Source organism: Leptosomus discolor, chromosome 2 (assembly GCF_034619465.1).
Source record: "Leptosomus discolor isolate bLepDis1 chromosome 2, bLepDis1.hap2, whole genome shotgun sequence".
Taxonomy (NCBI): Eukaryota; Metazoa; Chordata; class Aves; order Leptosomiformes; family Leptosomidae; genus Leptosomus; species Leptosomus discolor.
In genome coordinates, this window is record NC_141392.1 from 15,254,006 (window position 1) to 15,266,448 (window position 12,443).

Genomic DNA, 12,443 nt, shown 5'->3' on the forward strand with positions numbered 1-12,443 from the left:
CTGCTTGAGGCCCATCAGCTTCACATGATCTATTGTATTTCATCAGAACATCAGTTGAAAGAAAGACACAGAGTGGAAACGTGCAAGTGTGAGAACAAGTCTCCAGCTGAGTGCCTGGTGTGCTCTCCCTGGAGCTGGGAGCCTCGGGGTTTGATCTGCTCTAACATATGGACCTGTCCCGTGGGGCCCACTCTGCTGTAACATACAGACGATTCTCGGGACTACTCACATCCAGAAAACCCCATGGAGTTTTCAGACAACTACAATATAGACATTTCAGACGGATTTTGCTTCAGAGTAATTTCAGCATGTCCTGTGGACTCATCAAGGATACTTGTTTGTGCACCCCGAGACCTCTCCATGATGCAAACCTGCAAGTGATCAGGATCAGGTAATTCCCTCTGAAAGCACACCCAGACCCAGCCTGAGGCACTGGTGTGAATGCACGCGCACCAGACTTGAAATCCTGTCCTACCGCACGGAAACCCAGATCCTGCCTCTTTTCAAGTGCCTTCAAGACGTAACACTGTCGATACTTACTGACACAGGTATTCATAGAATCATAGAATCGTTAGGTTGGAATAGGCCACTGAGATCATCAAGTCCAACCGTTGACCTAATACCACCATGCCCACTAAACCATGTCTACAAGTGCTACAATTACACGGTTTTTGAACACCTCCAGGGACGGTGACTCCACCTCACTCTGAGCTTCCCTGAGCAAGAGTTATTCAACTAAATAACTCTTGAAAATAGAAGGTAAATGTCAAGGAGCTGACCAAATTACTCACTCAATTCACTTGCAGTTCTGGGCAGTTCCTGTGCTGCCCTTGAGCATTTCAGATCACAAACTGTTGATCAGTGGAGGGAAGCCCGACCAGCCTTGCGGCGCTCGCCTGCAGCCTCCCTCCCGCTGCCGAGACCCGGGCCGGGGTTGGGGGGGGCTCACCCTGCGGTCGGATTTGGTGGCCCCTCTCCAGCGCTCCGGCTTCCCGGGGCGGTGCTGGGGCAGCACCGGCAGCAGCCGCCAGAAAAGCCCCGGCCATCTGCAAAACGCTCCTGCCCGCCCTGCAACCCCTGGCTTGGGGGGGGGGGTGCGGGGGGGTGCGGTGGTCTATTATTATTACTATTAATTTTTTTTTTTGCGCTTGGCTCCCAAATTTTTGCTCGCAGGGACACTGGAGCGGGAGGATTTGGAGGGGAGAGCCACATCCCCGGGGGTGCCTTGCGTGGGGTTCCGCGCCCGGCTCCGGCCCGCTCGGCAGGTGGCGACAGAGAACGGGCTTTGGGGCCGGGCCGGGCCCTGGGGGCGTGGGGGGCGGGGGGCGGTGAGGGGGCCCGCCGGGTGCTCGGCGCTGCGCAGGGCGGGGCAGCTCGGCGGGACCCCGGTGGGGGACAGTGGCCGCGATCCCGATAACGCCACCTGAGCAAACCACCTCCCTGGAGGGTTTGCAACGAGGTTTAAATAATTATTTCCAAAAGCACTCCGTGCGCGAGAGAGTGAGATTTTAAAACTAGTTGTCTTTATTTGTATATATTACGTATATACGTTTCTCTGTACAGACACAGGTAGAAACGAAACGACCTACAGAAGCCTAAAAGCCAAGGCGCCCAGCGCCCGGTCGGGGCTTGCTGCCGGCGGGGGGAGGCGGCCGGGGGGCTCTGCCTGCGAGAGCCCCGGCGGGGGCCGTGGGCCCGACCTGCCGCCCCACGCGGGGACAGGGAGCTCGAGGGGGCCGGGACAAGCGGAAGAGAGGCCCGTCCTCCCCTCGGGGCGCGGGGAGGCCGGGCCCGACCCTTCCCGGGATGCTCCCGGCCCGGTGCCCGACGGCAGGGATGGGGAGCCGCAGCGCCCCGGGGTTAGCCCGTCTATTTTCTCCTCCTAAGGACTCGAATAATTTTTTTTCCACCTCCTTTTGTCGGCCTCAGGGGAGGGGGAAAAAAAAAAAAAAAAAAAAAAAAAAAAAAGTCCTTCGAAACTCAATTCCTCAAAAAAAAAAAAAAAAAAAAAAAAGGCATCACTCCTGCCCGCACAGTTCATTCGCCTCCTTCTCGAGTCCCTCGGAAAGCAAGATTAAAGGGGAAAGTCGCAGCTGTATATTTATGTTTTCATTGCTAGAAGGGAATTGATTTCCTTGCATTTATTTTTGTAGTTGCAATACACAAGGGCGGATTTGCGTCACCAAAGCAACTTGCTGGTCGAGATAAAGTTGCACAAATATTGAAAAGGGAAGTGCTCGCGCTCATTATGAAGTTTTTCTCCGGAAGAAATAAGGATTTCTGCTGTATCCTAAAATACTAAAGCCGCTTCTATTTTGGGACAAATCTCGCAGGCACATCCGCTCATTTAGTCCGAGTTGGAACCTCTCAAAAAACAGGAGATGACCTGAACTGCAGCGAGCCCCGGGTTTCCTGCAGCCTTCTCCCTCCTTGCGCGGGGAGGAGGGGCTGCCGCCTCCCCCGGCCAGCGCGGCCGCGCAGCCCTGCGCCTCCCCGGCCGCCGGCGAGGAAGGTGCGCGGGCAGGGAGGCCTGCGGGGGCCTCTGGGGAGAGGAGACAGCTCTTTTTCCCCCGGGAGAGGGAGCGGCCTGGGAGGGTAGGGAGGCAGGTGCTCCTGGTTTCACCCGCGGAGGATGCGTGGGGGCGCAGCGCCGCCGAGCACCTGCCCCCGCCGCTGGGGCTCGGCATCCCTCTCGCCCCCCCGAAGCCCAAGGGCTTTGGTGCGAAGAGTTTCATGTTTCCTTTCGGGGGCTTCAGTCCCCGCGGGATGCCAGCGCGGAAGGAGCGCTTCTCTGCGTGGCGGCTCCGGCAGCGCCGGGGGGAGCGGGGTTGGGGCCGCACCCTGGGTCGGGGCCTCCCGGGGCCCCCGCAAATGGGCGCTTCCCTCCTGTGCCGCTCCTCGCCGGGCGCTGCGCGGCAGCGAGGCGAGAGGAACTTTGATACAAGCTCCTAAAAATAAAGAAAAAGACCTTGAGCGTTTGGTCTTGGTTCGGTTTTTTTGGGTTTGTTTGTTTGTTTGTTTTTCCCCGACTGCCTGGCGAGCAGCCCCGGGGTGGCACAACATCGCTAACGATATCGGTGGAATTACGGCAATAATTCTACGAAGCGGGGATGCTGCGGGCGCAGCAGACTTCATTGCCCTTCCCTCGGGCGGGCTGGCGGCTCTGCCCGGCGGTGGAAACGCGAGTGAAACCGGAGTCGTTTGATCCGATTTGAGAGCAAGAGGCTGGAGCTCGGGTCATCTGCGCGGGGGAATGGCAGGGGGGGGGATGCCAGAAGAAGGGGCTTTCCGCTGTCGAAACAGGAAAAGTTCAAACCTAATCAACCCTTTCTTTCGCCGCCTTCGGTTTTCTGACACATCTCAGGCAAGAAGTCCTTTATTTTTTCGGTTTCTTCTCGTTAATAAAAACCAAAGCAATGCGGTACCTGGGTTTTCCTGGGGAACCAGCCACACCTTTACCCGTGCGCAGGGTTACGGCTAAGGAAGGCGTTCACTCTCGCTCGCAGGTGGTTTCAATATTCACACAGAAGCTACTACTTCTTCAGACCTGACGAAAAAACAATAGTTTGCCTTTCTCGCGGTTCCCCGGAAACCTTCAGAATTTGGGAAGCTATGTGTAAAAAAAATAATATTTTTTTTTGGAAACAAAATCAAAGCAAACCTGCAATCGTCCGAGCCGGGAGCCTGCTCAAAACGGCAGTGGCGGATTTACATGTATGAAAACTAAAATTAAAGAAACGGGTTTTTTTTTTTCAGTCAGGTAGGGACAAATGTGGACTTTAAAGGGGAAGGGAAAAAAGCGCAAAGGACGCTTTGATAAATTTGTCCCTAAATTATCGCAGCGAATATAGCTTGTGATTGTGCTCTTAAAAATGGGGGTAGTTCTGTTGTCAAAGATTTGCAAAATTACAAACTGGTTTTTAAGGTGAAATCGGTGTGGAAGCAGATGCAGCCACCGGGCTGGAGAACACGGTAAAAAAAAAATTTAAAAAATAATAAAAAAAAATCAAATCTGTAAAATTACATAGTCGACACAATACTATTAATCAGACGCTGCTATTGCAACGTGTCCTGGGCCCAAAATAGTTCGGAGCTCTCAGAAATATATATGCTGCGTGCATCAGCACGGATTAATTTTCTTCCAGACCATCCCATTTATCCGGGAAGGAACACACATTACTTTGGGAATAATTTCCAAGATGTCGGACGACCTGCGTCCAATCGCGAAGAATTTTCCTGCGCGTTTCTTTCAAAAGTTTGGAAATCGCGGCGGCAAGCGCAATCGCCCTTTACACTGTATTTTGGGAGGGGGGGGCAAAGTCGAGGATGGGACTTAAAGAGGTGGGGGGATATGGGGGGGACACCTTGAGGGGCAAAACTGGCAGGGCCGGGTGGCGGGTACGGGCCAGCGCGCCGCCAGCGCGCAGTTGCGCGCTGGCGGCGCGCTGGCCCGTACCCGCCACCCGGCCCTGCGTGGGCGTGTCGGCGGGCGGTGCTGCCCGGCCCCGCGGATCGCGGATTGGGTGCGGGGAGGGAGCGAGAGCTGCTCCAGAGCCGGGAGTGTCGCTGCCAGAGAAAGTTTTTGGGGAGGGGTGAATATTTTTTTAATTTTTTTTTTTTTAATTTTTTCTTCACCCCAGTGCGAGAAAAGGGGGTTTGGTTTGGGTTTGTTTTGTTTGCGCGCCGCTCCGCTCCTCGCCCGCTCGCTCTCTCCGTCTCGCCGTGGGTTTTGGGGACTTTTTCCTTTTTCTCTTTTTCTTTTTGGTGGTTGGTTTGCCGCTCCCCCCCCCCCCCCCCCCTTTGCCCCTCCGGCAAGTGCTCCTCCAGCCGCCTCTCGTCCCTCCATCCCTCCCCATGCGCCCGGGGCAGCGGGCAGCTCCGCGGCGCGTCCCCGGGAGCTGAGCTGCCGAGCGGCGCGTCCCCTCCCCGGGCAGGATGTACACGGCCGGGCTGGCTCCTTTCTACGCCTCCAACTTCAGCTTGTGGTCAGCGGCTTATTGCTCGGCATCGGGGCCGGCAGCCAGCGGCTGCTTCCCTCTGGACGCCGCGGCGGCGAAGAAACCGTCCTTCTGCATTGCCGACATCCTCCACGCCGGCGGCGAAGCGGCTGGAGGACCCACCGACAGCCTACCCGGACCTCCCGGCACCGGGATGCCGGCAGCGTTGGGAGCCGTCCACCACGGCGCTCCCTTCCACGCCACCGCCTCGCCGCTCCGGCCCACGCCCGTCGTGGCCCCCGACGCCCCCTCCGCAGCCTTCCCGCCGCGCCTCTCGCCGCTCTCCGCCGCCTACCACTCCCACCACCACCGCCCTCCGCAGCACCGATCCCCCGCGGCGGCAGCGGCGGCGGCGGCGGCGGGGGGCGGCGGAGGCGCCCCGGCCCCCGCCCGGCTGCCGGGCGGCCACACGCACGGCTCGGCGCCGGCGCCCGCCAGCAAGGACCTGAAATTCGGCATCGACCGCATTTTATCGGCGGAGTTTGACCCCAAAGTCAAGGAAGGCAACACGCTGAGAGGTAGAGAAATTGGCTTGTCCGCTTTCCCCGCTAGCGCTCTTGCTGCTCTTTTATTTTACTCTGCTATTATTTTTAGCGAATATACCCGCGCTTTGAAAACTTTCCGATCTAGCCGAGTTATTTGTAAAAAAGCGTTATAAATCCGAGTTTCTAATAGCGCTCACTAAAATACACCCCCCCGCCCCGGCTCCGCGCACGGCAGCAGCCCGCCGCACAGGGCTTGCGCCGCTGGGAAAAATAGCGATAGAGTTAAAAATAGCGACTGAAACGGTCTCCGCTTCCCCAAGCGGGCCCAGGATTTTTGTCTCAGAGGGCCCAGCCCGTTTTAAAGGCTTTCGCTGCACATCCAGCTCCCCTCGCGAAGTGTAAACACCCCGAGCAAGGGAGTAAATATACCGGAGGATGTCTGATCTCCGGGGCACGGCCGCCTCTCCCCAGGAGAGCCCCCGGGGCGAGGAGGCGGCTGCCCGGTTTCCCCCCAGCCCCTCCGGCCGGGGACCCGCTCCTCCCGGCCCCGTCGCCCGGAGCGTCCCGGGGTGTCGGTTTCGACCGCGGTGTAACAGAGCTCTCCTTGTTCCTGTGCTCACAGATCTGACCTCCTTATTAACTACCAGCCGCCAAACTGGGGTTCATCTCCCCAACTTGCAGCCTTCCGCCGGCCAGTTCTTCGCTTCTCTAGACCCCATTAACGAGGCCTCTGCTATTCTGGGTCCCTTAAACACAAACCCAAGGAGCTCAGTGCAGCACCAGTTTCAAGACACTTTTCCAGGTACATCTCGTCCCCCGTCGACCCTCCCGTGGCGCAGGGCCCTCCGTCCCGGAGCAGCCCCCCCGGCCCAGGAGCTCTCCCCCCGCAGGGGCTCGCCAGGCGCTTTGGAAAGGCCAGGGCGTGTGTTTTCTAGCGAGGCTCAAATTTGGGCGAAAGCCGGGCTGCGTGGGGGGGGGGGGGGGGGAAAGAGCCGGCCAGGGCCTGACTCAGAAGACCATCCCATCTAGTACAAAAATAATACCTGGGCCGAGAGAGAAGGGGCGGGGAGGGGGGAGAGGAAGAAATTCGGGCTCTGAACCGCTCCATCCTTGCCCGAGGGCTTGGAGCACACGCTGACAGGACTCGTACCCAGCCGGCAGGCAGGGCCTTCCCCGCACACCGCCATCCCGCTGTTATTTTGATAGATATAAGGTTCCCTTTTAGGCGTCGATATTAATAACGCCGTCTCCCTCTCTCTCCCCCTGCTTTTCTTCACCCCCGCCCCCCGCCAGGTCCGTACGCAGTTTTAACCAAGGACACGCTGCCCCAGACGTATAAGAGGAAACGCTCCTGGTCCAGGGCTGTTTTTTCCAACCTGCAGAGGAAAGGTTTAGAAAAACGGTTCGAAATCCAGAAATATGTCACCAAACCGGACAGAAAGCAACTGGCGGCGATGCTGGGGCTGACAGATGCTCAAGTAAGAATGGCTTCGGTTTTATTTCAAATCTTACTTCCAGTTTAGAGGGATACCGCTGGGGGGGGGGGGGGGGAGGCGGTTGCAAAGCGGTTTCCCTTCCTTAATCTTTGGTAGGGCTGGCTGAGGAGCAGGACCTAGCTCTGAGCATCTCCTGCGCGTAGGTTCCGCGGCCCGGCGCGGAGCTTTCGCCTTTGTTTTGGCCACCGCGCAGCAGGCCGAGCGGAGAGGAGAGCCGGGCCGGGGCAGATCATCAATGTGCGCTTTACTGAAGTGCAACTCGCTGTAGGAGGCAGTTTAGGTCAAAGGAAGTAGAAGACAACACACTATTTTTAATATCCTTTTTTTTTTTTTTTTTCTAAATCTCTCCCCGCGTTGTGAAATCCTTAGTTCTGAGGAAGTGAAAACTCTTCTTCAAACGGAATCATTAAATGCCACTCTGTAATGATTCCACTATTGAATGCCCACAGCGCACAGAATTGTATAACGCTGTGGTTTCTTGAGCAAGATCTGGTTTCCTGGAAGAAGTGGAAGGAGAGAGAGAGAAAAAAACAAAACAAAACAAAAAAACACACACCAAAAATTAAAAAAAAAAGGGTTTTGGGGGGCGTTTTGTGTTTAAACACGCGAAATAGGAGGAGAAGTGGGAAAAAAAGCGCGCCACCTTAGTCGCGTAAGGGTGTGGGTATAGGGAAGTGAGGACGGCGCCTCCTTTTCTCCCCTCGCTGCCGGTCCCCGGCGGTGGAAGGCGCTGGGGCCGGGCGGTGCGGTGCGGTGCGCGGTGCGCGGTGGGGCCGTGCCACCCATCTGAGGGCGGCGCGGCCGCAGGTGAAGGTGTGGTTCCAGAACCGGCGGATGAAGTGGCGGCACTCCAAGGAGGCACAGGCACAGAAGGACAAGGAGCTGCCGCCGGAGCCCGACCCGGAGCCGGAGCCGGAGCCGGTGGCCCAGCGAGCCGGCGCACCGCCCGCCGCCGCCGGGGAGCCCGAGCGCAGCCCCAGCCGCTCCGAGGGCGACAGCGACAGCAGCGACGCCGACTCCCTCGACTTGGCCCCCAGCGACACGGAACGGACTGAGGGCGCCGAGCGAAGCCTGCCCGCCGCCGGGCTCGGCAAGTCCTCCGGCAGCACCGGCGTCCCCTCCCCGCCGCCGCCCGCCGCCGCCAGCCCCGAGCCGCGGAGCGGCCTATAGACGGGGCGGCCCCGTGGCACCCGCGCCCGGGACCTGCGCGATAATTTATCTCCCTTCCTCCGCCCCGGGAGCACGGCAAGGCCGGCCCGGCACCGGCTCGCTCCCGCCCGCTGCCAGCGCCCGGCCCGGGGCGAGGAGCCGAGGACGCGGGCGGAGCGGGGAGCCCCGGCCCCGGGACGGGCGTGCGTGAGGCGGCCGCCTCTCCCTCCGCGCTGCTCGCAGGAGAGTGGGATTTCTCTTTTTTCTTCTTTTTTTTTTTTTTTTAAATATTTTATTCTCCGTCTCCCGCCCCTTGTCCTCTCCAGGAAAATTCGAGCGAGGGACTCCGAAAACGTGCTCCGAAATCCCTTTCCCCCGCGCCCCCCCCCCCAACAATTTACAATGTGAAGTATTTTGCCAACGTCCTCATGGGTTGCAACGTGTTGCTTCGAATAATCCGGCCAAGAAATACTGCACTGACAAAATATATAAATATATATATATATATCTCCTGTAAATAAAATGTTTGCTATGGTTTGTAACCACGTCAGTCTGTTGACCGAGGCAGAGGCTGCTGAGGCTGCCTCGGCTTCCCTCGCCCCGCTCGAAGGCAGCCACCGCCTCCCCTCGCCTTGAGCGCCTCCCGGGACAGCCGCCTCCTTTTTTTTTTTTTTTTTTTCTTTTTTTTGTGCCTTCCCCCTTCCTTTTCTAATGACAAGGGCCGGATTTGATGACGCGAAGTTGTGCCCCCGGTGAGAAAGTTACCGGTTACATGTGTGGATCCGCGTGTGCGTACCTACACGCATGTGTATCTTGTGAGGTGGCTTTTGGGTTTTGACGCACGGCGGGACTGGACCGCTCGACTTCCCGCGGCTCTCGGGGGCGCTGCCAAGAGCCGGCGGGGCCGTTTTGGGGTGCGGAGGGGAGGGAGGTGGGGGCGGGTTGGCTTTGCTTTGGTGTCGTTCCGATTTACCGTGCAACCTCTCCGCAAGCCCCCGCGGCGGGGTGGGGAGTTCGTTCTCTGTGACGTCACAGCTTGGCTGCGCGGCCCGGGGGGCGCGCTGTGACGTCACGCAGGCGCTAAGCGCGGCGCGGGGGCGGTGCAGCGCGGAGGCCGAGCGCAGGATCGGGCCGCGGCGGCGGGAGGGAGAGGGGAGCCCTCCCGGGGCTGTGCGGGGGGGAGGGGGCGGGAAGGAGCACGGCGGCCTCTCCCTGTCCCTCGGCTGGTGCTGCGGGGAGTGCTGCCCCGCCCGGGAGGGCGTGCGGCTCCGCCGGGGCTCCCTTGGAGCCCAGGCCGGGATCCGTCGGCTCCCCTGGGGTTCATCGTCGGCTTCGCTCCTCGGAAAAACAGAAAGCGCGGCGGTGGTAGGTGCTCATCTCCTCCCGGGGCACGGGGGAGGACGGGGGGCCGCTTCTCAGGCAGGCTGCTTCTCCCACCGGCCTTCCCAACCAGCACCGATTAAAGCGAAAGCTGGTCAGGGCCAGGGCCAGGGCCAGGGCCAGGGCCAGGGCCAGGGCCAGGGCAGGCGAAGCGAAGCCCCCTTCCCATGTGCTGGGCCGGTGGGCGCTGAGCCTGTGATACCTTTAGAAAGGAAGGGGGGACGGAGTAACAAGGCGAAGGACGGAAAAATTCCCGGCGTTCTGCGGCGATGTGGAGGCTGCGAGCGCCTGGCCCTGGGCCGCTGCTGCCCTGAGGGCTCAGGCGAGAAATCCTTCGGGGACCGGGAGGGGAGGGGTGGGTTGCCGGGGAGGACACGCTCCTCGGGGCGATCCCCGCTAGCAGGGGGACTCCGGCAGGAGCAAACACCTGAGGAGGGAGAAGGAAATCCCGACAGCATCCCCCTGCCGTGAGCCCTGAGGGAAAAGGAGCTGGGTCAAGCGGCAAAAGAAGAGGCCGTCTTGCAGGTCGAAGAAGGGACGGGTGTAGTGAATAAGGTGGAATCGAGCGGGCAGAGGCTCCGCCGGAGCCACGACAGGCAGGGGGATTTCCACGAGGGGCGCGCAAAAAGCGCTGCTGCGCCCCTGGATGCGCGCAGCTCCTGCGCAGGGCAGCGCGCCCGGGGCACCGGCCCCGTCCGAGCCTCGCTGGGACAGGGAAGCGCGGGGAAAGCATCTGAAAGGAGCTTGTAAATTACTTCTGCCTTTTAAACACTGTCAGGGAAGAAACGGGAGGTGTCATGGCTTTTGGGGGCGCGGAGCGGGCCCTGCAGTTCGCTTCCAGCCCCAGAAAGCCGCTGCTCCTCGGGCCGCTGCTGCGCCCATCAGCGCCGGGGTTGCCGTGGGCTTGTAACTTCCCTTAAGAGCAAGGGAAGCCACAGGACAGACGTCCGGGGAAACATGACTGTTTCTCCTCCGATAAACCACCGTGGTACAGCTCACGGACACACAGGAATTTGTTTGCCTCTTGGTTTTGCTTTCTAAAGACCAACCCACGAGGGAGAGAGGGGTTTGAGGTGGCTCTTGTCCGATGAGTAAGGAAAAGCGCGTCGGGAAAAAGTTTTTCTTCCCTTGGGTTAGCGGAATCTGCGCCTCCAAGCGCAGGGCTGGCTGCGCAGGGGCAGGCTACACCCCCCCCCCGGCCTCCCCAAATAACGGGAGAGCAATGCCCGCCTGGACCCCCGGTTGGGGAGAGAGCAGGGGCACCGCCTTTATGGCATCTTTTTAAGATAACGCGGCAAAAGGGGAGGGGTGGGGGAACCCCCACAGTTGGGACTCGGGCTGCGGAGAAAGATGCTCCGATCCGAATGAGAGAGCTGGGATAAAATTCCTTCGCCCTGAGCCTGATTTTGCCTCCCTGCCACCCCGCCCCCCCCCCCCCCCCCCGCAGGCATTGGTGCTCCGCGCACTTCGGGCTGCTGGGCTGGCCAAGCGGCGGAGCCGGGAGGGTAATTTTTTTTGTCTACCCCAGCAACAGGGAAAAAAAAAAAAAAATCTCTTCCCCATCGCTCCCGTTGTGCACGTCCTCGGGCAAGTAGAGCAAACCCAGGAAAACGAGTTTGGGGAAAGATGCGCGAGTGGAGGGATTTGTGCTCGTCCCGACAGGGAAACGAGTTCCCAAGGTCCTGCGAGTTACTGCCCACTTTCTGCGGAAAAAGTCGGGACAGTGTCGTGACTGCTGGCAGCTCCATCGCCATTCGTCGGCAAAGTCGACCTGTCCCTAGAGCAATTCAACAGGCCCCAGAACAGGTCAAAAAAAGCCTGGGGGCGCCCCTTTTTTGTTTGCTTTATTATCGCCTGATAACACGAAAGGCTTTTGGTGCTGGTTGTTTCTGAAGGCGAAACGTCCGAGCCCACGGTTCCCCCGCCGATCCGGTGGTCGGCGGTCTTTAAACTGGGGGTCGCAGCTTTTCGGGCGGTCTCTTTACCCTCACTCCCTAAATCCGTTATGACTCTTCAGACCTGCGCCAGTCCAACCCAAATCCCTTGGGCTGCACCCACCCGCCGCAACGGGTCTGTGTTGGCGCAGCTCCCCCTCCCCGGCGGGGGCCGGGGTCACCTCGGAGGGGCCGGGGGAGCTTCCCAAGCGCTGCCGCCGGTCTCCGCGGCCCCGGTCAGGCTAGGGTCTACGGCACCCCCCCCCCGCTCCCCCCCCCCCCTTTCCCCTCCCGGGTGCCGCCAGAGATTTTTCGGGCTTGTTTCAGATGAGAGGTTGTACGGGAGATCGAGAAACGGGAGCGACACACAGTGCCGCACGGAGAGCAGAGGTTTCCGTGCCTCCTCCCTGCGTGGCGTGTGTGGGAAACCAGATTGATAATGAAGCGGGAGGCCTCTCCGCACCGCTCCGACATCCCAGCCCCATCTGCGAGCACCCGCTCCCGCAGAGATGCTCAGCCGGGCTGGGCAGAGCCCGCTCCTGCCGAGCTCCCTCCCGGGGAGCAGCTTACCGGCAACCCCCACCTTCCCCGGGTGCTGTATTAACAAGTCCAACGAGATCCTGTTCTTCTCGCCTGATTTCTTACCAGAAACCTCGCATCTCCAAAGACACTTAGAGTCACCCTAGGAAAGAATGGCCACGTTAGAAGAAGAAAAAAAATATAATAAAACAGAACAGCCGCAATAATTTAAGCAAGGGATTTACGGTGCAAAAAGGGCCGGTCGAGGAGCTCGCATTGGGGTCCGCCGTTGCCCCGTTCGGCCGCAGGGTGGGGGGTGAGTGGGGGGTGTCCGCCGCCGCTGGCCCTCGGGTTCGGCGTTGCTCCCCCGGCAGAGCCCCACGGGCGCAGGGCCGGCGACAGCGAAACCTGAGTTGGGCTCCCTTGTTAGCTGAGCGAGACCAGCCCCGCTCCTTAGGAAAATATTTTTATTTTATTTTTAAT

The 12,443-nt window shown here is 59.5% G+C and overlaps 1 protein-coding gene across 1 annotated transcript; it reads left to right on the forward strand.

Moving 5' to 3' along the window:
* Window positions 1–4,935: 4,935 nt before the first annotated feature.
* On the forward strand, window positions 4,936–8,148 carry HLX (H2.0 like homeobox). Its single transcript, XM_086460752.1, has 4 exons — window positions 4,936–5,515; window positions 6,105–6,284; window positions 6,776–6,960; window positions 7,786–8,148. The coding sequence occupies exons 1-4, from the start codon at window positions 4,936–4,938 to the stop codon at window positions 8,146–8,148; spliced, it is 1,308 nt and encodes a 435-aa protein (XP_086316878.1).
* The last annotated feature ends 4,295 nt before the right edge of the window (window positions 8,149–12,443 follow it).